Below are 21,123 nucleotides of genomic sequence, written 5' to 3'. Positions count from 1 at the left end.
ACACTTGGACCCAAGGGAGTCATCCTTCCTGCAGAGCCCTTAAGCAAGAAACCAATAGCTCCCCTGCCCACCTTTGGTTTTTCTCTTTTCTCCAGGTGAGGATCCTGCCTGCCTAAAGCAGTTTCTGGCTGCCTCTTACCACTTTTCAACTGGCCCAATTGGCTACAATTCTGCAGCTTCCAACACAGGAGTTAGTCCAACGAGCTCCATCAACTGGAGACAGAAGCTTACTTTTTAATTGCCTCTCATGCCCTCCCTCCTCTCTCCTCCTTCCCCTCCACATCAACAGTGCCATTCTCTTCATTTGTTTGCTTGGTGACTTTTGAGGTATAGTAGACCCCTTGACTTGTCTATCTGATTTACTTGGGAACCCCCAGCTCCTAGCTCAGAGCTGGTAAAATCTCAATATTTACTAGCTGAGTGAATGGATAGAAGAGATGAAATCTTTCCATGGAAGTTGGGCACACTTCATGCTTATTCTAAGAAGATGTTCAGATGTCCACAGTTGTCCTCCAAAAGAAGCCACCACCACTCTTCTTTCCCACCAGGGACCCCTACTCCTGACCCCTTATTATTCATTCATTCACTGGACGATATTTTTTGAGTAGCTCTTCTGAACTAGGCATAGTATCCTGTGCTGGGGAAACAAGCCTTGAGCTCCCCAACCCCCCACATCTCCCTCTTCAAACCCTGGCCCCTTCTTTCTCCCCACTGCCACCACACACCCTGGCCAGGGTTCTTGTGCCCTCCCTTGTTCTGCCTCTTACACAGGGGTCCCATATTTGGCTTCTTTGACCCTGCCAAACCTGTATAGGAGTTAAGGGAGGGAGGGATCAGGACTCCCAGTTTCTAGCACCTGCCTTCAGCCAATCTTCTACCCAACCCCACCCCAGGCACAGTCCCAGCCAGCTCTGTCCTGAACCCCTGGCCACACAGCCTCCTGGAACAGCCTTGAACCTGGTTGTCTCATCTCAGCCTCTGGGGTCCCTGCCCAGGGGCATCCTGCAGACCCCACCCAATGCCCGGGCCCCCAGCGCCCTGGCCCCTCAGTGCTGCCTGAGGCGGGAGCTGCCAGCTTTTTGGAATTCCTAATCACTCCTGGCCCCGGTGATTGGCTGCTCAGCTCTGACCCCACTTGGGCTGCCGCATGGTTGGATAAAAGGGGAATCTCCTTGGGGCTCCAGAGCATTACACACCGGAGGGGCACCTGGGACCAACTTCGTGAAGCAGGGAGCCCGCGGGGGGGGGGGCGGGGGGGAGCAAAAGACTTGCGGCCTCAGCCCCTCCAAAGAGCCGAGAGATGACGGGGAAAGCAGGGGAAGCGCTGAGCAAGCCCAAAGCCGAGACAGTGGCCAAGAACACCTCGGGGGGAACCCCGGCCAGGTGCACCGGGTTTGGCATCCAGGAGATCCTGGGCTTGAACAAGGAGCCCCCCAGCTCCCACCCGCGGGCTGCCCTCGACGGCCTGGCCCCCGGGCACTTGCTGGCTGCGCGCTCAGTGCTCAGTCCCGCAGGAGTGGGCGGCATGGGGCTGCTGGGGCCCGGGGGGCTCCCCGGCTTCTACGCACAGCCCACCTTCCTGGAAGTGCTATCCGACCCGCAGAGCGTCCACTTGCAGCCGCTGGGCAGAGCATCGGGGCCGCTGGACACCAGCCAGACGGCCAGCTCGGGTAGGTGAGGGCGAGGCTGCGTGGCTGCCTGACAGGGGTAACACCCTGGAACCCAATGTAGTCGGCTCTCGCTTGCACCGCAAGGCCTCCTCTGGGTGCAAAAGTTCGTGTCAGGCCGAGGGGTCACAGCCCGGGCCTGGGGCCGGCGTGCCCGGGGTGGGGGCCTGGAGGATGTTCCAGGCGCCGGCCGGGTTTTAATGCCCGTGTTTGCGGTAGCCGAGCTGTTCTCCCGTTCCCGAGTCGGGCCCGGCTCTGCCGCGGCGCTGGGTTGGGGCCCCACTGGCAACTGGGCTTAGGATGTCGGAGCCCGGGGTCGGGGGTTCCCCCTACGCTTTTCCACTGCGGCCCCGGCCTCTCGGAGGACCCGCGCTCCCAGAACTCGATTCTGTTCCGGGCATTGGCGCCCCAGGAAGAGAGTGCCAGCTTCGGGCCCCATCCCGGGTGTCCAAAGTTGGCTTTTCCTTCCTCCTTTTCTCCCTTCCGAACCCCCCGTATTGGTCGGCTGGGTTTTATTTTTACCCCACGAATTTAGACAACCCAGCCACCGCCGCGGCCCAAGCGGTCGAAATCCGAGATCCCACCTAAGCACCACATCTTGGATACCCGCTCATCGCGGGCTCGGGACCCCGGGCTGACCCAGCCGTGCCCTCCCCGGGCCGCTTTTCCGGCGGTGTGTCTCCGCCCGCTCGGCCCTCTAGCACTGGTTCGCTCTCGGCGATTCCTCCGATTTTTCGTTATCGTTTTATTTTTATTTGGAGGGACAACGAAAGTGGCGTTTCGCAGTCTCTCCAGACCCGAGCGGGGGCGCATGGTGCGGGCACTGAAAAGGGGGCTGTGCGCGGGAGCCCCCGGCCCTAATCGGAGTCCAGCTCCCCTGGCCCCGGCTCCGCTCCTGGGGGCCACCTTCTGGGCCCTCGGCGCCGGAGCTGCAAGCGCAGGGCAGGGCGCCGAGTCCAGAGCACCGCCGGGGGCCCCTGCGACCGGCGGAGGCTGTCTCGCTCCTCTGCAGTCCCTGCCCCAGGGATGTCGGGGCCTTTGCATCTCCTACAACGAAATCTGTTCACAATCCCCGGATTCCGGCGCCAGCGTGCGTAGAAATAGCCAGGGCTTAGGGATGGGGTCGACCTAGTGGAGGGCTTCCCGGGGAGACAGAGCAGGCCCGGTTGCTTCCGGAGGCCTCCGGGGGTGGGGCCCTTGCGGGATCCGGGAGCCTGGCGCGCCGGTGTACTGCCGAGCGCGCCCCCCATTCTGCCGCATGTGCCTCTGCCTGCTTTTCAGATTCTGAAGATGTTTCCTCCAGCGACCGAAAAATGTCCAAGTCGGCTTTAAACCAGACCAAGAAACGGAAGAAGCGGCGACACAGGTAAGGCCCCTGCAACGCTTTCCGTCTCCTTTCTGTTCACCCATCCCTTGCCGTCCTCTGTTCGGGGGTCGGGCCACTTGGACCTAATTTCACCGACTCCAGATCTGATATCCGCGGCTGTGTCAGGACAGGGAGACCAAGCGTTGTCTGGGGACACCCACCTGGGGCCCTGGCGTCTGGCCGGGCCGGGTGAGGATCATGAGCGGCCGCCGGGGAAGCGGCACCATTTGAGGCTTTTTCCTGCTTCTTCGGGAAAAAGGAAAAGGCCCCAACTAGGGCTAAACCCAAGACATAGAGGGGCTGGCGGCCTCCAGATGCGATCCCTGCATCTGCACCGAGAGCCATGCACACCCTGCGGCGGTCAGGTCGGCTCTCTCCTGCCCGAGCCTGTTCCTCCGCCCTCTGCCCCCGGCCCATTCCTCTCCCGCGGTTCCTGGCAGCGTCGCCGACCCTCTATATCTTTTTGCTCCCACCGTTAGCAAAATTTCGAGAATAACATCTGCATTAATGGAAATTATTCTTTTGGCTTCTGCTCTTTTGTGATCTGTAAGCCTCAGTTTCCTGGTCTGTAAAATGGGAAAGGAGGAGTGTGTGGACTGGATGACCCCACCAGCCCTAGCTGTGGGATGCATTGCGATACAGACTGAAGACAGGTCTTTTTGTTTGTTTTTTGTTTGTTTGGTTTTTTTTCCTTTAAATATGTCTTTAAGTAGACATTACTTGCACAAAGTTAAAAATTCAATAGGTGCCAAGAGGTATATCCTGAAAAGTAATTCCCCTACTCCAAACTTGCATTCTCCTCCGAAGCCGCATCACTGTTACCAATTCCTTGAGTAAATTTATGAGGAGGTTTTCAGGAAATAAAGGAGTGAGAACCAAAAATCAACTCGACTTTCTGCCAGTGCTGCTTGTAGGCACTCTCCCTGCGCTCACCCTTGGTCTGTTTCCCCAAATCTCTCTCTCTGCCCGAGTATAGGTGGGGCGCCCGAAGCGCCCGGCTGGCTCTCTGGACATTTCTCCCTGGGGTGCTCTCCGGCCCCCCTCCCCCACTTCATCCACTTCTCAATTTGTTCTCAGCCTCTTTGCACCCTTGTCTCTGGGTTGCTTTGCTGTGTATCTCTCATCCTCAACCCCCGGAAACTACACTAGTGACCCCCACGTTTTAAAACCGCCCTTCCTGACCTCTCAGTCCCCATCAGGTTTGAGCTTGAGTGAGGGTGAACTTTGATTTGGTTTCTCGGTGACCTTCGCTTGTTCCCTAAAGGCAACTGTTTGTTTTTGTTTTGTTTGTTTTGTTTTATTTTAAATGGAAATGTTGTTTTTAGTCCTGATCCTGGGTCGTTTTTTACATTCATCCCTCCAACAAATATTCATTAAAACACCTTTTGCTGGTCCCAGAGAGGGGATAATCCTGTCAGCCTCTGGGGCAGGGACAGGGACTGGGAGGGCAGATCAGAGTCCCACTGACCGGCTTCTGTGCTTCTGCCTGAATTAGGGTAGGGGAAGGATTCCCATATCAAGGAGAGCCCTGGACAAAGCACCCTCAGGAACAGTGTGTTTCTGCATCGGGACATCTCCTTGTGCGGCACTGGGAGCTGGCTGACCCACAGCCCAAAGGCCATGCTTAAGATCCCTGATCCTCTATCCTCACCCAATACCTTCTCCACCAGGGGCAACTCTGTGCTTTTGAGGATTCCCCAGGAGACAGAACGACAACTAGCCACCTGCCCTCAGTTCCTGGTTATTTCTGGTGTATGAAGGGAACAGATAATTGGAGACAGGAGAATGGCTGGTGCAGTTTTTAGTTAGTTAAAACAACAACAACAACAACAAAAAGTGGTTTTCTGAGCTTCTCTCATTTGAGGATTTCAGGTAAAAGACCCTGGAATCTGGTGATGCGAGATGAGCATCTCTTTATCTCCCAGAAAGCTACCAGGTACTTAGCCTTAGCTGGGGTTGGAGAGGAGAGTGGGGATGGAGCTGCAGCCTTTGGAGTCCCTTGGGTTTTGCTCTTCTCTACCTGGAAAGCTCAGCTTCGGTAGACAAGATACGATGGGACTATGAAGGGCTGGGATTCTGTGTAGAGCCCGGAGCCAGAGCTGGGTTTGGGTCACATTTTGGAGGCGCAGTGTGGCTCCCTGGAGAGCATGTCAGCATAAACACTTGCATTAGCTCTGAGGTGGGAATGAGGGGAAATCTGGGGGATTTGAGGTACTGTTCCATTTCTTTCTTCCTTTCTTTTTTGTTTTGTTTTGTTTTTTGAATGAGAGCTCTCCCAAGCAGAGGCTGGCACTTGAAATGTCCTGAGTGGCCTGCCATCATCTCTCCTCTTTGGCTCTGGACACACCACAATAGCCGTGTGCCTCAGTTTTCCTAGTTTCGAAAAAGACTTGCATGTTTTGATTGTTTATTTTGACTGTCTGTTCAGGGGACCTTCAGTAAGTGGCAGGAAAGAAATAGAAAGCAGCAGATCTTCAAAATTTGAGAGAATTAACTCTGTATTTGTAAGCATTCCGTTGGGGGAGAACAGGAGAAACGATCTAGAATCAAACCAGTCATTTTTGATAAAAAGCAGAATCTTTCCTCCCCACACACCCCCTACATCATCCTCCAAGATGTTAAAGCCGACGCCGGCACAGAGAGGGTATGGTTCTTACACCTATACTTTTCCCTTGTGTTGGGTGAGGATGGGGCCGGAGCAGTAGTGAGGGATCCCAACCCCAGGCTGGTCCCAGGGTTCAAATCCCAGCAGCTCAAGCAAGGAATGTACCATTTTACAAGTTGAGTTTGTGAAGTCTGGACTCTATTGTTCCCCAGTTTGTTGATGAGGGTGCAGGACCACAGTCACCTAGAACTTAGTGAAATTCAGGTCTGAAAAGAGAATTTATATCTGTAAGTGGGAATGTAGTGTGTTTATTCAAGAAAAGAGGACTATGAACCTCCTAATATTGGAGGCAAAAAATGTCACGTATTGGACCAGCATATCCATTTGCTAGGGTGAGAGGATGTAGCCTTTCCTGGATCCTTAAAGCAGTTTATGACTCAAAATAGGTCAATGTGAACTGCTCTGTGGAGGGTGGGGGGCTGTGTAGGGAGGCTCTCTCAGGGTGACCTGAATGGCACTCCCCTGAATGGGGCTCCTGCTGGGTGAGTGGCTGAGCCTGTGTGTGTGGGATGCTGAGGAGACAGCCCTTGCCTTCTGAGTGCAGGAAGGGACAGAGCACCCCTTCCCCCTCTCCCTGCCCCCAAGACTCTGAGGGCAGCTCTAAGGAGCCAGTAGGTCTGGGCAGGTGAGGGCGGGGCACTGGGGTGGGTTGAGGGGGTGGGAGAGTCAATCCATTCTCCGCTGTAGGAACCGTGGGGTTGCTGCTGCATTGACCTTCTGGTGAATCTTTGAACTTTGAGTACAATTTAAAAGATCAGCTCTACTGTCTGCGAGAGGAGCCGGGGATGCCAGTCCCAGTGGGGCTGAGACATTTATTTACCTGGTGAGCCCTTCACTCTGTGCCTGGGAGGAGAAAGACAGGCTTTCTGCAGTTTCCTAAAGTTTCTGTCTTAACACCCTTTCCCCCAAAGAAGCACTTCCAGGAAGATTCCCAGTATGAAGTGTCACCGAGGGCTGAAATAAGACCCCCAGCCACCAGGAGGGTAGTGTGGGTCCTCAGACTTCAATGAAGAAGAGTCCAGAGGGTTAAACTGTGTGTGTGTGTCTGTGTGTGTGTGTTTGTGTGTATGTGTATGTGTATGTGTATGTGTATGTGTATGTGTATGTGTATGTGTATGTGTATGTTTGTGTATGAGAGATAGAGAGAGAGAGAGAGAGGTTGCCTCAGTTTGTGCTGGCCCAGCCTGGGTTTGGGGTCTGTCCAGCAGCTGTAGTGGGGGCTGTCCTACCCTCTGGGACAGGCTTCTTTCCATTTTCAGGCTCTTGACTGTCTGGTTTTGCTTCCCTCAGGACAATCTTTACGTCCTACCAGCTAGAGGAGCTGGAGAAGGCGTTCAATGAGGCCCACTACCCAGACGTCTATGCCCGGGAGATGCTGGCCATGAAAACGGAGCTGCCCGAAGATAGGATACAGGTAACAGCCTTGAGTCCCTCCCTCCCACACTATCCTCACTCCTGGGGACATTGACTACCCCAGGCTCCCCGATGCCCGTCTCCCACCCTGCTGCTATGCCCGTGCACTTGTCTGTGGTCGCGTCCTCATGAAGAACAGCTCATTGATGCACACAGGTATTTGCTGAATACCTACATGTGAGGTGGGCACTGCTGGGGGACAGGAGATTTAGTAGATGTGGCCTGGCCTGCTGCTCTAGACTGTAGGCTTCCTGACAAGTGTATTAGACAGATTGTGAGGGCGCCTCTGGTGGGAGAAGGAGTTCTGAGCAGGGTCTCTGTTGCAGCAGATGTCTCCCAGGTAGTAAATGTCTGCTTGAAGGCCTGAGGTGGCCCCAGGCATCGCTGAGTGCCTGGGGATGGGGGAAAGTGGCTTCCAGCCCTGACCCCGGACTGTTTCCCTTCCCTCCACTCCCCACCCCAGGAGGAAGAGGGTGCCCCTCCCTTCCTACCTACTCTCCACCGCTTTCATTCAGCTGAGGCTCCTTCCTTCTCACAGCCAAATAGCAGGCCCTGCCCAGAGCTTCTGCTCCTTGACGTCTCCCAGGTCTGGCCCAGGAGGTGCTCATGAGCTCCTATCCCTCACTGGCGAGTTCCGTGGTGTAACCAGTCCTGCCCGGGACTGGGCTGTCCTCCCTCAGCTGGGCCAGGCACAGGGTCTCCTTTTGGCAGTGGCAGGATCCTCCCAAGTCCAGGGCACCCCTAGCTGGGCAGGAGTGGGCTGCTGAATCATTTCTCCGGGAAAAGATGAAGTCTGATGATTTTCCAAATAAAGCCTCCGTGAGAAGGAAGAAGTGATGGTGTGCAGGAAAATTTCCAGAAGATTTGGGGTTGCCTTAGTGGGATCAAGATCTTGAATCAAAGCTGCTCCTATCTGGACACCTGAGGGATCCAGGGCAGTTGACTACTCACGCTGGGAAAGGGCAGGGAGGGTCCCATCTTCCCAAAACCCCTTCTGCCCCGAATCTCCTCCTCCTCTGTGTCGCCAGGTGTGATGTGTGTTGAGGGGTAGAAGGCAGGCCCAGAGAAAGAACGAAATAAGGTGTGTGGGTTCTTTGTGCTCTCTCACTGGAGAACCAGAGAATGGGAAATGAGGTATGAGCTGCTCTTCCAGAAGAGCCTTCTTCGCCCCTGGAAGTCTATGGGGAATTTCAGCCAATGGCTTTAGACAGTGACACTAACAATAAGCTCAATTATTCATAAGCAGATTATCTGTTTGGTGCATTATCCATAGTGGCCTGGATCCATCACCCCCACCCAACTGGGTTCCAGTGGGGAAAGGCTGGGTGTTTCTGAATCGTGTGTGTGTGTGTGTGTGTGTGTGTGTGTGTGTGTGTGTGTTTAAGCCAAGGCCCAATCCAGTTGCTGCGTGGTGGTAACCCCTGCCTGGCCTTCATCAGCAGAGTTGGCCATTACAAACAGCTGGGGTGAGGTGAGACTGAAAGATTTCCCCTCTTGTTCAGCCCTACATTTACACTATTTACACCAGTAGGAGGAAACAGCTTGTCTCTTGCAATGAGTTGTCCTAAAATCTGTTTGGCTGTTGTGGTGGCGGCAGTGGTGGTGGACGAGAGCGTCTGAAGGATTTGGGGAAGGCTCGACCTTGGCTGTAACTGCATTGCTACAGATGTCTGGCTGGCAGACTCTAGGCTTTTAAAAATCATCTGCAGAATGTCTCCAGGGTGGTGTCTGAAGCCAGCAGAACCAGCACGGAGGAGCCAAGTGTATGGAATAGTTGATTGCCCTGGGACTGGGAAGACTGGCTGTGGAAATTGTGGCTATGGGAGAACCAGGGCAAGAATCTCTCCAACTCTTAGAGCAACACGTACTTCTTTGACTAAATGTTGCCCCCAAAAGGTGTTTGTGAGTTGTCAGAAAGCCCTGCGCCCAAATGTTTTACTGAGTGGCCTGGGAAAGGTCTTAACATTTTATAACGACAGTCACAGCCGTAACCCATAGAGAAGTTCCCATGTGCCAGGTGTTCGAAATATAGGATGTGCCCGGGAGAGGCAGGGACACGCAGTGGTTAGGGACACCGCCTCCGGAGCCAGACTCATCCTGGCTTCACCAGTTACCAGCTTAGTGGCAGCGGACAAGTTATGGCCCCAGCCCGAGCCTCCGATTGCTTGTCTGTGAAACGGGGATGAACGCAGCAGCTGCAGATGCGATGAGCTGTATGTGTAGAGTGTTCCAAGCAAGGCCTGCCCTGCCCAGGGCTCACTCACTTGGTTTCAGCTCTGATCTCATTAAATCCTGGTGATGACCAGTGGGGTAGAGACCACTAACCTCCTTTTATAACTGAGGAAACAGAGGCACAGCAACTTGCCCAAGGCCACGCAGCTGGTACATGGAGGACACAGGGACCCACCTAAGGTTTCTTTAGGCTGCACCTAAAGCCCACATGTTTACCACCTGCCTCTTGGGTTTGAAGCCTTTGCTTTGACTCGAAGCTGGGGGAACAGAGATGATTTGAGGTTGAATGGGAGGACTGTTTCAAGTCTTCTTTATAAAAATAACCAATATTTTGAGTACCAGGTACTGTCCTAAAAAAACCCAAACCTCACTCATAAAACATTTATTTTTTGAGTGGGCAAATCATGTACAGGAATTCAAAAGAGTGGAACATAAGTCTCCCTCCCCACTACCCACCAGCAGCCCCTCCAGGGGTAACCAGTTTCCTTTGGTTCTTCCCAGAGATAGTTTATGTATATCCTATTCCCAGAGACTCCGCAGAGCACCCAGTGAGCTAGGTACTATTACTATGCCCATTTCACAGAAGGGAAACCTAAGGCCCAGAGGCCAGCACTCGGACCTGAGTCCCTTTAGACCCCAGAGCACTTGCTTCACGACACTGCCACCCTTCTTCCTCCTTTCTTCTCAGCATGTTGATTTAGGCGGGACCAGTCATCTAAGGATGGAAAACTACTGTTCCAGAGCTGGCCCTCCCCCCTCCCCCAGCTTTCAGGGAGAGGCCTTTGTGTGTGTGTTGGGGGTGAGGGTGGGGGGAAGGGGGTAGTTACTGAAGGCTCGGGATCTGGAGTTAGACATTCTCAAGTGGAGAGGAAAGGTTACTGGACTGGACATCAGGGACCTGGACCTTAGTTCTGGTTCTGACACCCACCAGGCACAGCAGAGGCCAAGTCACTTCCCATCTCAGCTTCCTCATCTGCAAAAGGAAGACTTAGGGATCCCTCCCAGAGAGCAGCCTCTCCAGGATCACCTCTCACGAGACCCCTGGGCTGCCACTGGTGAAATGAAGGAGCAGGACAGCCCCAGGTGACACCTGGGACACACACTTTTACTGGGCCAACCCGAGTAAGGCCCTGGATGTGTCTGAGACCTACTGTCTAATGTCTAGTGAGAACCTGGTGTGGATGTGAAAAATCAGACACACCTATTCTCATCTTTGATTCACTGCCAGTGAGCCAGACTCTGAGCCCCAGATTACTCATTTGTGAATAATCATAAAAATTCTCCAAAATAATTTAATAAAAGTATTGTTATTATTGGCATTATTACTACATAGCTTTGTCCCAGATGTTAGGGGCTTTCCATGCCTTTTTCATTACACCCTCACAATAACGAGATAAATTGGATAATATTCTTATCCCCCTTTTCTGGATGAGGAGACTGAGGGGCTGAGAGGTGAGTAAGTGGTGGACTAGGATTCAAACCCAGTACTCAACTACTGTCTCAGGACAGCAGCTGAGGGAAACAGGGGCACCCACCTAGGGAAGCTGGAATAATTAATGCAAAGGGCGGTGATGAGGGGTCAGCTTCCTCAGCAGCTACCGGTTTCCTCTGCCTTTGTGCTCTAAGGGCAAGCACTTCCTCACTCTACATCTCTCTGGGTTGGGGTGAAGGGATACGGGGCAAGAAGAGATTTCCAGTCTCCGTATCAGACTCAGACACGAAGTCCTTTTTGTATCTCCAAGAAATGCTGGGATATGGCATTCTGGAAGCCCCCACCAGATGTCAGCCCTGTGGAAGAGGAAATGGCGTTCCAGACGGACTATTTCCTCTGTGGGGTCACTCATTCCCAGAGATGTAAGATAGGGGTATATATATGTATTCACTTATGTGTTTACTGTATTTTTTTGGGCAAAAGTTGTACTTATAATGTAGGCATTTGCCTACGTTAGAGAGCTGGAAATGCCAAGTGAGCAGAACATTCTCACCTCCACTCTTAGCAGCTTGGTGTGTTTGGAAGGATGAGGCTTGGATTCTCTGACTAGCGCTGTTAGTCTGCCTCTTTTAAAGTGGTCCCCGCCCAAGGGTAGGGAACGAAGTTTCGGGGATTATATTCCAGAAGTTAGGAGATAGCTGCCTAGATGGGAGAGAGTTGCAGTGTGTCTCAGCCCTGGACGTTTATTAGAATCACAGAGCAGATGTTTAAAATACCCATGCCAGCCTCCCACACCCAGCAATGCTGGTTTCATTGGTTTGATGTGGAGTCTTGACACCTGTATGTTTTTAAAGCTTTCCAGGTGACTGTGTACAGCCAATGTAAAAATGCTGGGTTGGAGGCTCAGGAAAGGAGTTTCTGTTTTTTAAGAGGGTCAATATGAGTAGAAGAAAGTGGAGTATTAGGTGGCCGGGTGGGATGAGAAACGAGATGGCCTGTTGGGATTGCAGGGAAGGATGCTGCCTGGTGCCACCGGAAATGTGGGCAGAGCTGCCCCCTAGTGGACATTGGCAGCTGCAGCAAGGCCAGGCTTCTCAGAGCCTGAAGCTGGGGCTGGAAAGGATGTGCTGAAATATGTTGTCAGAAGTGCTGAGTGGATGTGGAGTGTGAAGTCGTTAAATCACGCCAGCAATGAGCCCAAATTAATCAGCTTCCAGTCAGAGGAGAGGAGAGAAGCAGGGTGAATATAACGGAAACTGCCTCGTGGCTGGATAAAGCCAGGCCTGGTGACCTGGGGCAAGATTGGAGGGCAGGGCCTGGGGTAGCCAAGGGGCCAGAATGTTCAGAACATCTCCTGTAAGATGTTGCCTTTGATGTGGAGTTGGGGCGGTCCTGGAGGGACTGCAGAGTGTCTCCTGGGAGATCTTTGAGGGGACGAGCCCGAGCATGGAGTCCTGTGTGGATATGGGGATGGGAGCTTGTGAGGACAAGAGAAGCCCTGGGCACGGCCACAGCAGCTCATGCTGGTTGCCCACAGAGTGAGAGAAAGAGCTCTTAGAGTTGCCTGGTCTGCTCGATGGGTGCCCTATAGCAGAAGAGCACCCATTTGGAAAGAAGCCCTTTCCTGGGTCCAGTCCACCCTTGGAAGCACGAGCCCTTGGGACTCTGTCCTTCAGGTGTGGAGGCACCTGCCAGGCCAGCTGTCAACAGTCAGAGGCATCCCACCTAGGCCCTCAAAGCGCTGCTGGGGCACTACCTGTGAGGGGAAATGCATCAGGAAACCCATGATCTTTCCTGAGCTGGAAGATCTTCTCCACTCTCCTTTGCCTGGGATTCCCAAGCTGGTGACCCTTGCTGTCACTTGTGTGTCCATTCTCAGGCACTAAGAGGCCTGAAATGAATGGCAGGGCTCTGGTCCTTGCTGGGGCCTGGACGCAGGCTCTCCTGAAGAGTACCGGACCTGAATTCCTTGTGAGTGGAGCAGGGTCTTCTAGAAAGTAGGCAGTCAGGAAAGTGAGAGAGGGATTGAAGGAATATTGTGGGCTTGCCAGAACCAAGAGATCAAACAGGAAAAGGGATCTAAATGCTGAGAAGGGATCTCAAAGGTGGGAAATGGGAGGACCCGGCTTTAGATACAAAGTGTCACTGAGCATTTGCTGGAAAGCAAATCCTCGTCTCTTTGCATACTTGTCCACAGAATTCATCCAGCATCAGGCCAATGTGTTTTAGTTCTTGCCACATGCCAGGCATTTCTCATGCACTATTTTATTTAATTTTTATAACAAACCTGCAAGGAAGTGGCATCACAGCACAGAGGAAGAATCAGAAGTTCAGGAAGGTTAAGAAATGTACCCAAGATCACAGAGGCAGGTGGAGGCAGAGCAAGGATCTCCAGCCCAGGTCTTCTAGTTCCAAATCATAGCCAACTGCATGGGTGTTCCCTTGCATTTGGGCCTCAAGGGTATGGAATACATTAGAAATGCAGGGAGTTACAGTAGCACCTGTTTGGCCCCTTGGATGCCTAGAGGGGAACTGGAGGTTGATTGTATTAAAATCTTACAGCCTGAAGGTTAGTTCTGTCCCCCTCATCCCACTTCTTGGAGTTGTTACTGCTATTGTTAGTAGTATTTGTCAGTCCAGCCTTGCTAAAGGGCATGCGGAGGAAGCCAGAGGGCCAAGTAATGCTAACCGATTAACCTGCCCCCTGGGCAGACTCCCACTCTCTCTGTGCCTCCATGGAAACAATAAGTAGTAGCTATTGAGCACCTTCTGTGTGATAAACATTGATTTTAGGCACTTTTGCTTATTTCATTGATCCACAAAACAACTCAGAAAAGTAGGTTTTCTTATTTTATGTTGGAAGAGACTGAGACTGAGAGAGGGCAAGTAACTTGCCCAAGATCACACAGCAGTTTTTGTCACAGCTGGGAATTCCAGTTCAGGACTGGCTGATTTCCTGATTGCAATGCTTCTTGCAAATGTTTAAGTTCTGCATGTATGCTGGTTGCTTCCAGGAATGTTTAGGAGAAAGGCAAATACAAAGAGTGGTCAGGGTTAATTCTAATTCCTTATCCACTTCCCTCCAAGGCACCATTGCCACAGGTTCCCTGCCAACTGTCCTAAAAAGAAATCGTTTTGGCTGTCCAGGTTTCCTCCGTAAATTGGAGCAGCATCTGGTCTTCAAAGAGAGCCAGGCATTCCAGGAGCCCATAACTGAGGGTCCGGATGACTCCTGGTTTAAGCGACCAGCTGGCACCAGGTCCTCTGGGAGTGTCTGTGGGCAAAGTCTGATCTGCAGACCAGTTATTCATTTGTCCAAATTAGGAAGCCGAGGAAAATGGTTCTGTTTACAGACTCCAGAGATGATCTGAATCCCAAGTCTGCACCCCCTCCTTTAGTGTTCCAGTCAAAATGCTGTTTCCATCTGAGAGCGCTGCCCCCCATCTCAAGCGCATGGAATCCTGGGGAAGCCAGGGCTATGTACCTTTCCAGGCATCCATACTGGGGTGGGGGTGGAGGTTCTATGTATCTCTGCCTTTGTTTAATCCACAATCCCTTCTCCAGAATATCTAAATATAAATCATGCTCTTTTATCTGTTTGCCATCAAAACTCATTCTTGGCAAAGCCAGATCTGACCTTATGCTCTTTATTTGTCCCTTATGAGTATGTGTACATTTTGTTGGAGAAATTAGAACTGATGAATTGACTATGGGGTGCTGCTGCTGCAGGATGTTATGTAACGTGTAACATGCATCACATATTTTCCCCCAAATCCAAAACATTCTGGAGTCTAGCCCCAACGTGTTCCAGTTAAGGGCTCTGTTGTTTTATAACTCACTGCATTCAAGCAGGAAGGTCATCTGCCTAAGAAGCAGGTGGCTTACTTAGATTCATAAAGAGAGCCTTCCCAACACTCTGTGGTCAGACTTGGAATTCCACCTTGGAATTCATCGCCAGGGGTTCATTCTTTGCTGTCTTCTCTGTGAAACCAGAAGTCATACCTTTATATGGGTTAGTCCTTTTAGGTTTTTCCTCTGTGGGAGAAGGCAGAGAGTAAGTGGGTACTTGCAGAGGGCGACCAAGTGCTAATGGGACAGAGGTCTCAGATAAACCGTAGGCTCTGGTTAGGGCAGAGGGTCTGCAGGACAGGCAGTGGCCACTGGGGAGGGCTTTAAACAGCGCAGCAGAGCCAGGCCAGGCAGGTGGCCGAGTTAACCCGAACTCGCATTGCGCACGGCTTTCTAGTGCACGGAGTGGAGCCATCCTGTAGCCTTCAAATTACATAAACCCTTTCCTTGACCAGTACCACTCAGCGTGGTCTGGGTCCACACCAGGGGAAGGCCTTGCACCTTGGCTCCGCAGCTCTCCAGGAGGGCCGAGCAGGGACAGGCAGGTGCCAAACCCTGCGGTGGCAAAGGCGCCAAACCCTGCGGTGGCAAAGGCGCCAAACCCTGCGGTGGCAAAGGCGCGGCTCTCCGAAGGCGGGACAAGAGATCGTTTTTCCCAATGGCCGCGGGCCGGTATGGGGATGGAGAGGCCCTGGGCGACTGAGGCTGTATCTCTCCTATTTTTAGAGGTTCCTGGTTATTTAGAAATGAAGAAAGGCCAAAGCAGGGTTACACACATTTGGGTCAACTTAACGGCGTGCGTGGACCTTGCAGTCTTTCCGCAGCCCCGCACGACGCGTGTGTGACCGCGGGGCTCTTTGGGAGCGGTGAGGGTGCGAGGAGGGGCGGTGCGGGCGCCCCCTGCTGGGTGTGGCCAGCCGCACTCCGCTGCAGACACTAGGCTGCCGCGGGCGGCCGGGGCACTCACTCCGCCATCTGGCGGCAGCGGCGGGAGCCGCGGGGGCGCGCGAAGTCCGAGCCCCTGCATGGGCCCCCCGGCTGCCGAGGCAGCAAAGGGTTAAGCTGTCAGCAACGCGATGTTAAACAGGTGTCAAAGGCCCCCCATATATCTGCGGATTGAAATCAAATTCTTTGCCGTATAAAAAGATAAATTACCCAGGCGCTGCCGCGCGTCCCACTCATCACGCCAGCGCCAGACGGCAAGCAATTTTTTTTTTTAATGTGCTAACGACCTAATCAAGCAATCAAGTCGGAGAAGATTGCAGAGTGACCGGGGCAGCCATCTGCCGGCGAGCCCCGCATTCATTTCCCGCGCCCCCGCGTGGGGCGGTGGCTGGGGAGGGAGCTGCCGGGGGGGAAGAGGGGAAAAAATCCTAAACAAATTAACACCCAATTTTCCCCGTCTAATTAGTTAAATGAGAAGTGTTTGGGGTCCCCCGGGGAGGGGGAGCAGCTCGCCGCGCGGTTCGCGCTGCCTCCCCAGCATTAATTAGTGCGGGTCAATGCCGCGGCTCCCGAGAGAGCAGCCGCTTTAATTTCCCGTGATATTTCAGTGCCTGAGGCCCATCGATTCAAACAGAAATTAACTTATTTTTCAATCAGCCCAGGGCTGCCCCTGGGGGTGACTCTTCTTTTGCCGCCTCTTGAATAGAGCTGGAGCAATTTTTCATCAAAAGCTGAAACCTCTGCTGACGCCTGGGGTGGGGGAGGGGGCCCGGAGGGAAAGGGCGGGGACTTGGCCGGGGCGACGGAATGGAAATCCGCCGAGAAAACTAATAGATTTTTCCCCCCGACCAACACGCCTCTGCCGTCCCCTTATCCCCCCGACTATCCGGAGCGCTTGGGCGTCTCGCCGCCCGCGGGGGTCAGAGCGTAGAGGGGCTGTGCGGGGACAACAGAAGGCCGGCGGGCCTGGGGTCCTGCCAGCGCCCACCAGTCTCCCACGGGCCTCTCATCTGCTTGAAGGACAGTGCAGCTGCCCCTGGCTCTGACTCCTGTCAGCTGCTGAAAGTCCAAGGAAAGCTGCTTGGCGGGGACCAAGAAATTCCCCCTCCTCCAAGCATGCAGAGACCCTGGGATTGCCTCCAAAAGCCGAGCTGGAGTGCTGCAGATACGACCAGGGCACCCCATACTCATTCAGACCCAGCACTGGTGAGCTTTGGGGCATCCTCTAGAGTGTCCCCCACACCACTCTCCTAGGTCCCCACCTCCACCTGCTCCTCACACCAGGAGAATTTCTCTTCCCTCCCTGACTGAAGGATGGCTGCCCAGCTCCCCCCAAATATCATTTAGAGTCAGGTCCAAAAATTGTGGTGTGCAGGTGAATGGAGGGCACTGTGGCCTGGCCTGGCTTAGCCAAGACAGAGCAGAGAAGAAGGCTGACTCAGGCTTCCTGGGAGGGTCCCCTGCTTGCTTTGGGGTAGTTTCCAGGCTCCCTGATATCTGGATGAAATTCTATTTGCTGCCTGAGTCCACACTCACTGCTCCTACTCGGCACTGCTCTGGCCTCTGGTGTTCTGGTGGAGAGGGAACCCTGAACCAAAGGCACTGCTAGTCCAGTGGAGAGGACTTTGTTCTTCTGCAAGTCAGAAAATGCATTCTGTTCATATGCTGGAGGTGTACATACGAACACTACAAAGTGTAGGTCAGAATTCTCAGCTGCAAACTGAGGACCACATGGGAACTACCTACATGCAAGACCTTGTCCAAGAGGAGTCCCTATCCCATCACCCTAAACTGCTTTGATCCAAAAAAAAAAAAAAAAAAACAAACAAAACCATTTTGCCCATTGTATTCTCAGGACTTGTGTCTCATTCTGGACACCCTGAGCCTGGAGGAACCCCAGGGCAACCACAGGGTGGGTGAGCTTAAATAAGGACGCCCTGCTGGAGAAAATGAAAGTCACAAGGGAATGAGGCTGTTGGCCATCAAAGGCGTGGGGACCTTAACTCCAGGAAGACATGGGGGTAAGGGCCTGGCCTCGGTGCCTCCTAGAGCATGCCCCTGACCTGTTCGCCTACACTTGTAGGTCTGGTTCCAGAACCGCAGAGCCAAGTGGAGGAAGCGGGAGAAGTGCTGGGGCCGGAGCAGTGTGATGGCGGAGTACGGGCTCTATGGGGCCATGGTGCGCCACTCCATCCCCCTGCCAGAGTCCATCCTCAAGTCTGCCAAGGATGGCATCATGGACTCCTGTGCCCCGTGGCTGCTGGGTAAGAGCCCGCACCCTCCCTGGGGCCCTGCCCCTGTGGTGAGGGGCGCGGGCTCCCTGGAGGAGGGGACAGCCCTGGAGCAAGAACATCTGGCCACAACAGCGTGGCAGGAGAGAGGCTCTCCAAAGCAGGCCTCCCAGTCTCCTCTGGGGGGTTCAAGGGCAGGCTACACCCAGGGTTGGGTGTCTGTCCCTTGCACTCACCTACTGGGTGCCTGGACTTTTGCCCCTGTCTTTGGGTTCTTTTATCCTGTGGGAAGGGTGTGGCTCTTGCCCCAGGGTCTGTATCCTCTTCCCTTGGCTGGAGCTCAGGTTGTGGTAAATGAAACAGCCCCCCTTGGGGGCTGAGGAGACCCCTAGGTCCCTTTGGTCACAATTCTGGCTTTGCCCAAAGGACTTCTTCCCCCTAAATCTCTCCACCTGCCATCCTCCCTCACCTGCCATCTGGACCTGTGTTTGACAGCAGTACCAACTCGTGTTGGGGTTCTAAGATCGGGAATCCCAGGAGGGAGGGATGGGCGACCAAGTGCTGTGCTTGGGAAGGCACAGACAGGGTACCCGGGGGCCAGGCGCACAGGGACTTGGCTTGGAGAAGCCCTCTGCCAGCCTGGTGCCCCTCTTGCTGGTCTGCAGCCTCATCCCCTGGCCACCTTCCCACTGCCCCGGCCCCAGCCCTGGGACTCGCGTGACTGCGGTGTATGCAGTAAGGCTCTCTGCTCGTCCTTAATTCTGGCCTCTCTCTATCTTTGCCGTTTTCAGTTCAAGATGGCTTTCCCAGGCGCTTTTCTAAACCCGAATACCAACAATTCTTTTTAGGGATGCACAAAAAGTCGCTGGAGGCGGCAGCTGAGTCGGGGAGGAAGCCCGAGGTGGAGCGCCAGGCCCTGCCCAAGCTCGACAAGATGGAGCAGGAGGAGCGGGGCCCTGACCCCCCGGCCGCCATGTCCCAGGAGGAACTGAGGGAGAACAGCATCGCAGCGCTCCGAGCCAGAGCGCAGGAGCACAGCACCAAAGTGCTGGGGACTGTGTCTGGGCCCGACAGCCTGGCCAGGAACGCCGAGGAGCCGGAGGAGGAGGAGGCCACAGATGAAGACAGGCCAGCGGAGAAGCTGAGTCCACCGCAGCTCGAGGACATGGCTTAGGTCAAGGGTTTGCAGACACCGGAACCCCAGGACTCTGCTCTCCTTGAGGCCTGCGGTGTTGGGAGGTGTCCTCTGAGGCGGGACCCAGGCCTGGCCTCTGCCACTCTCCCCTGGCCCCACAGGCTCTCCATGACCCTGGATGACTTCAGGCACAACTCAGTTCTGGCCAAGGCACTGGGCCATGCTGAGACATCCCTGCCTAGTCTTAACCTGTCCAGCATCCTCCTCCTCATTCTAACGGCCCTGCCTCAGAAGCCTTCTTGCTGCCCCAAACCACCCCCTCAAGTTGCTTTCACTCAATCCCTTGGCAATCCTCACTATCCAAAGCCACCGCTCACTCTCGGTTCTCCTGCTCAAAAAGCCCTTCTTCCCAGCTCAGCACCCCTGTGGATTTTGCTCTGTCCAGACCCAAAGCCGCTGCCGCAAACACACTGCCTGCCACAGTGGTGACAGGGATGGAGGACCTGCACTCCAGCACCAATGTCCTGTGTGCCCCGGCCCTCAGCAAAACTCTCCTCCCCTGCCTGTGCCTGCTACTGTGTGGATGTACTGTCCTGTGGGCCCAGACACAGCCTCTGCATTTCTGGGGCCCAGATTCCAGATTCAATTCGGAGAATCCCAGCCTGGGCCTCTGGGCCACCCTCCATGTCATGCCCTCCATGGTCAGCCTCAGGAACCTGCCCTCTCCACACCCAGCCTGTCCTACTCCTCCCAGCACAGGTGCCAGCACCACAGGTGGGGTGTACAGTACCTGGGGCGAGTCCAGGGCCTGTGCCCTGCAGCCAGGGGGCACCTCACAGGTGCTGCGGCTCACTGCACTGTCGGGCCTGGGTTCTGAAGCATCCTGAGCTCTGATACGCTGCCTGTGACCCTGACTTGCTGTGCAAGGCATCCTTTCCCTAGAGCTTCTCACAAATTACTGATTCGCACATGCCCTGCCTCGGAGCAACCCAGTCTAGCTGTAAAATGAACACGCAGGAAATCACTGATCTTGACTCAGCTTGATCCAGGCCATTCCCAGGAGGCAAAGACCCGTGTGGGCCTGGGGCTATAAACAGGCAACAAGGGTTGGTCACAAGAAGGGTATAAGAAAAGGCCTGAAGGAGAGCAAGGGAGGAGCCAGTGTTAAGACCCAAACTAGGCTGCAGGCACACATACCTTCATGCCAGGTATATGCCCTGGTGCATGTCCACCAGCGTAAGACCGCAATCATTCCGGAAAAGGGGGTAGGGGCTTCTTCCTGTCTGCTGGTGGGAGGATCTGTTGTACCAATGGCCTCTCTGCTGCTGCCCCTTCCGCCCCCAGGCCAGGCACATGTCTCCCTCACCCTCCCCAAGGCATCTTCCTCTACCTTCCCACACACCTTTGCAGGGCGTCCCTTGCAAGAGAAAGGCCCGAGGGACAGCAAGTTGGGGTTTTAATTCCATATCAGAAGTTGATTTCTTCTTCAGTCCATTCATGGACCGTCCCCCATTCTTGTCTTTGTCTCCCATTGGTTTGAAGTGTTAGACTGTAGCCCCTGGTGTGTAAATAATGTACATAGAGTGAGAAGAAAGAGACTTGATATTGAGGTGTTTGAAATATGGAACTGTAATAACTTCTAGGTATTTGAAACCTGTGATTTCTGTGCCATTTTCTGTAAAGATACAAGTAAGAATAAAGTTGATGTAAAAACAGCAGGGGAGGGATCCAGGGGTCCTCTTAGGGTGAGCATGGTGTGTATTTGTGTGTTTGGGTAGCATGAAAAGTAAACCCCTGAATTCATTTTTAGGTCAAATCACTAGATTCCTCTTTTACAATTACTCCAACTATACAGGCACAGCAGCCTGCCATTTTCCACTGAGCTGACATCACCTTTCAATGACATATGTCACTGTCACATGGGACCCTCCATTGCAGGCACAACTGAAATATTCCAGCCATTGAACCACTAAGTTATTACCTCTGACTCCCTCCTGCACCCTACACAACAGATTGCATTCACCTTTCCCTCTGGTCCTTGCTTATAAACAACCCAGTTACTTCACATCTCAGGTGAAGCCCACAGCCCACCTTGGCCCCCAAGAATACTGACTCCCTTTTGTGTACACATGTACACTCGAATCTCACCTACAACTCAAACACAACAGCAAATGGAAAAGGCAGAGGC

At 53.7% G+C, this 21,123-nt stretch overlaps 1 protein-coding gene across 1 annotated transcript; it reads left to right on the top strand.

Moving 5' to 3' along the window:
* The first annotated feature begins 269 nt into the window (after positions 1–269).
* VSX2 (visual system homeobox 2) lies at positions 270–20,921 on the top strand. Its single transcript, XM_010962782.3, has 5 exons — positions 270–1,670; positions 2,949–3,033; positions 6,989–7,112; positions 17,653–17,833; positions 18,649–20,921. Exons 1-5 carry the CDS (start codon positions 1,301–1,303, stop codon positions 18,972–18,974), a joined length of 1,086 nt encoding a protein of 361 aa, XP_010961084.1. The 5' UTR covers positions 270–1,300; the 3' UTR covers positions 18,975–20,921.
* The last annotated feature ends 202 nt before the right edge of the window (positions 20,922–21,123 follow it).

Source organism: Camelus bactrianus, chromosome 6, assembly GCF_048773025.1.
Source record: "Camelus bactrianus isolate YW-2024 breed Bactrian camel chromosome 6, ASM4877302v1, whole genome shotgun sequence".
In the NCBI taxonomy this organism is placed as follows: Eukaryota; Metazoa; Chordata; class Mammalia; order Artiodactyla; family Camelidae; genus Camelus; species Camelus bactrianus.
This window is presented reverse-complemented; position numbering and strand designations above follow the sequence as displayed.

What these genes read in the sequence shown, in the direction of transcription:
- VSX2 (XM_010962782.3), top strand. Translation starts at nt 1,301, where the DNA reads ATGACGGGGAAAGCAGGGGAAGCGCTGAGCAAGCCCAAAGCCGAGACA. An exon ending in CAGCCAGACGGCCAGCTCGG is followed by an intron (nt 1,671 to 2,948) that starts GTAGGTGAGGGC and finishes CCTGCTTTTCAG; the next exon opens with ATTCTGAAGATGTTTCCTCC. An exon ending in TGCCCGAAGATAGGATACAG is followed by an intron (nt 7,113 to 17,652) that starts GTAACAGCCTTG and finishes CTACACTTGTAG; the next exon opens with GTCTGGTTCCAGAACCGCAG.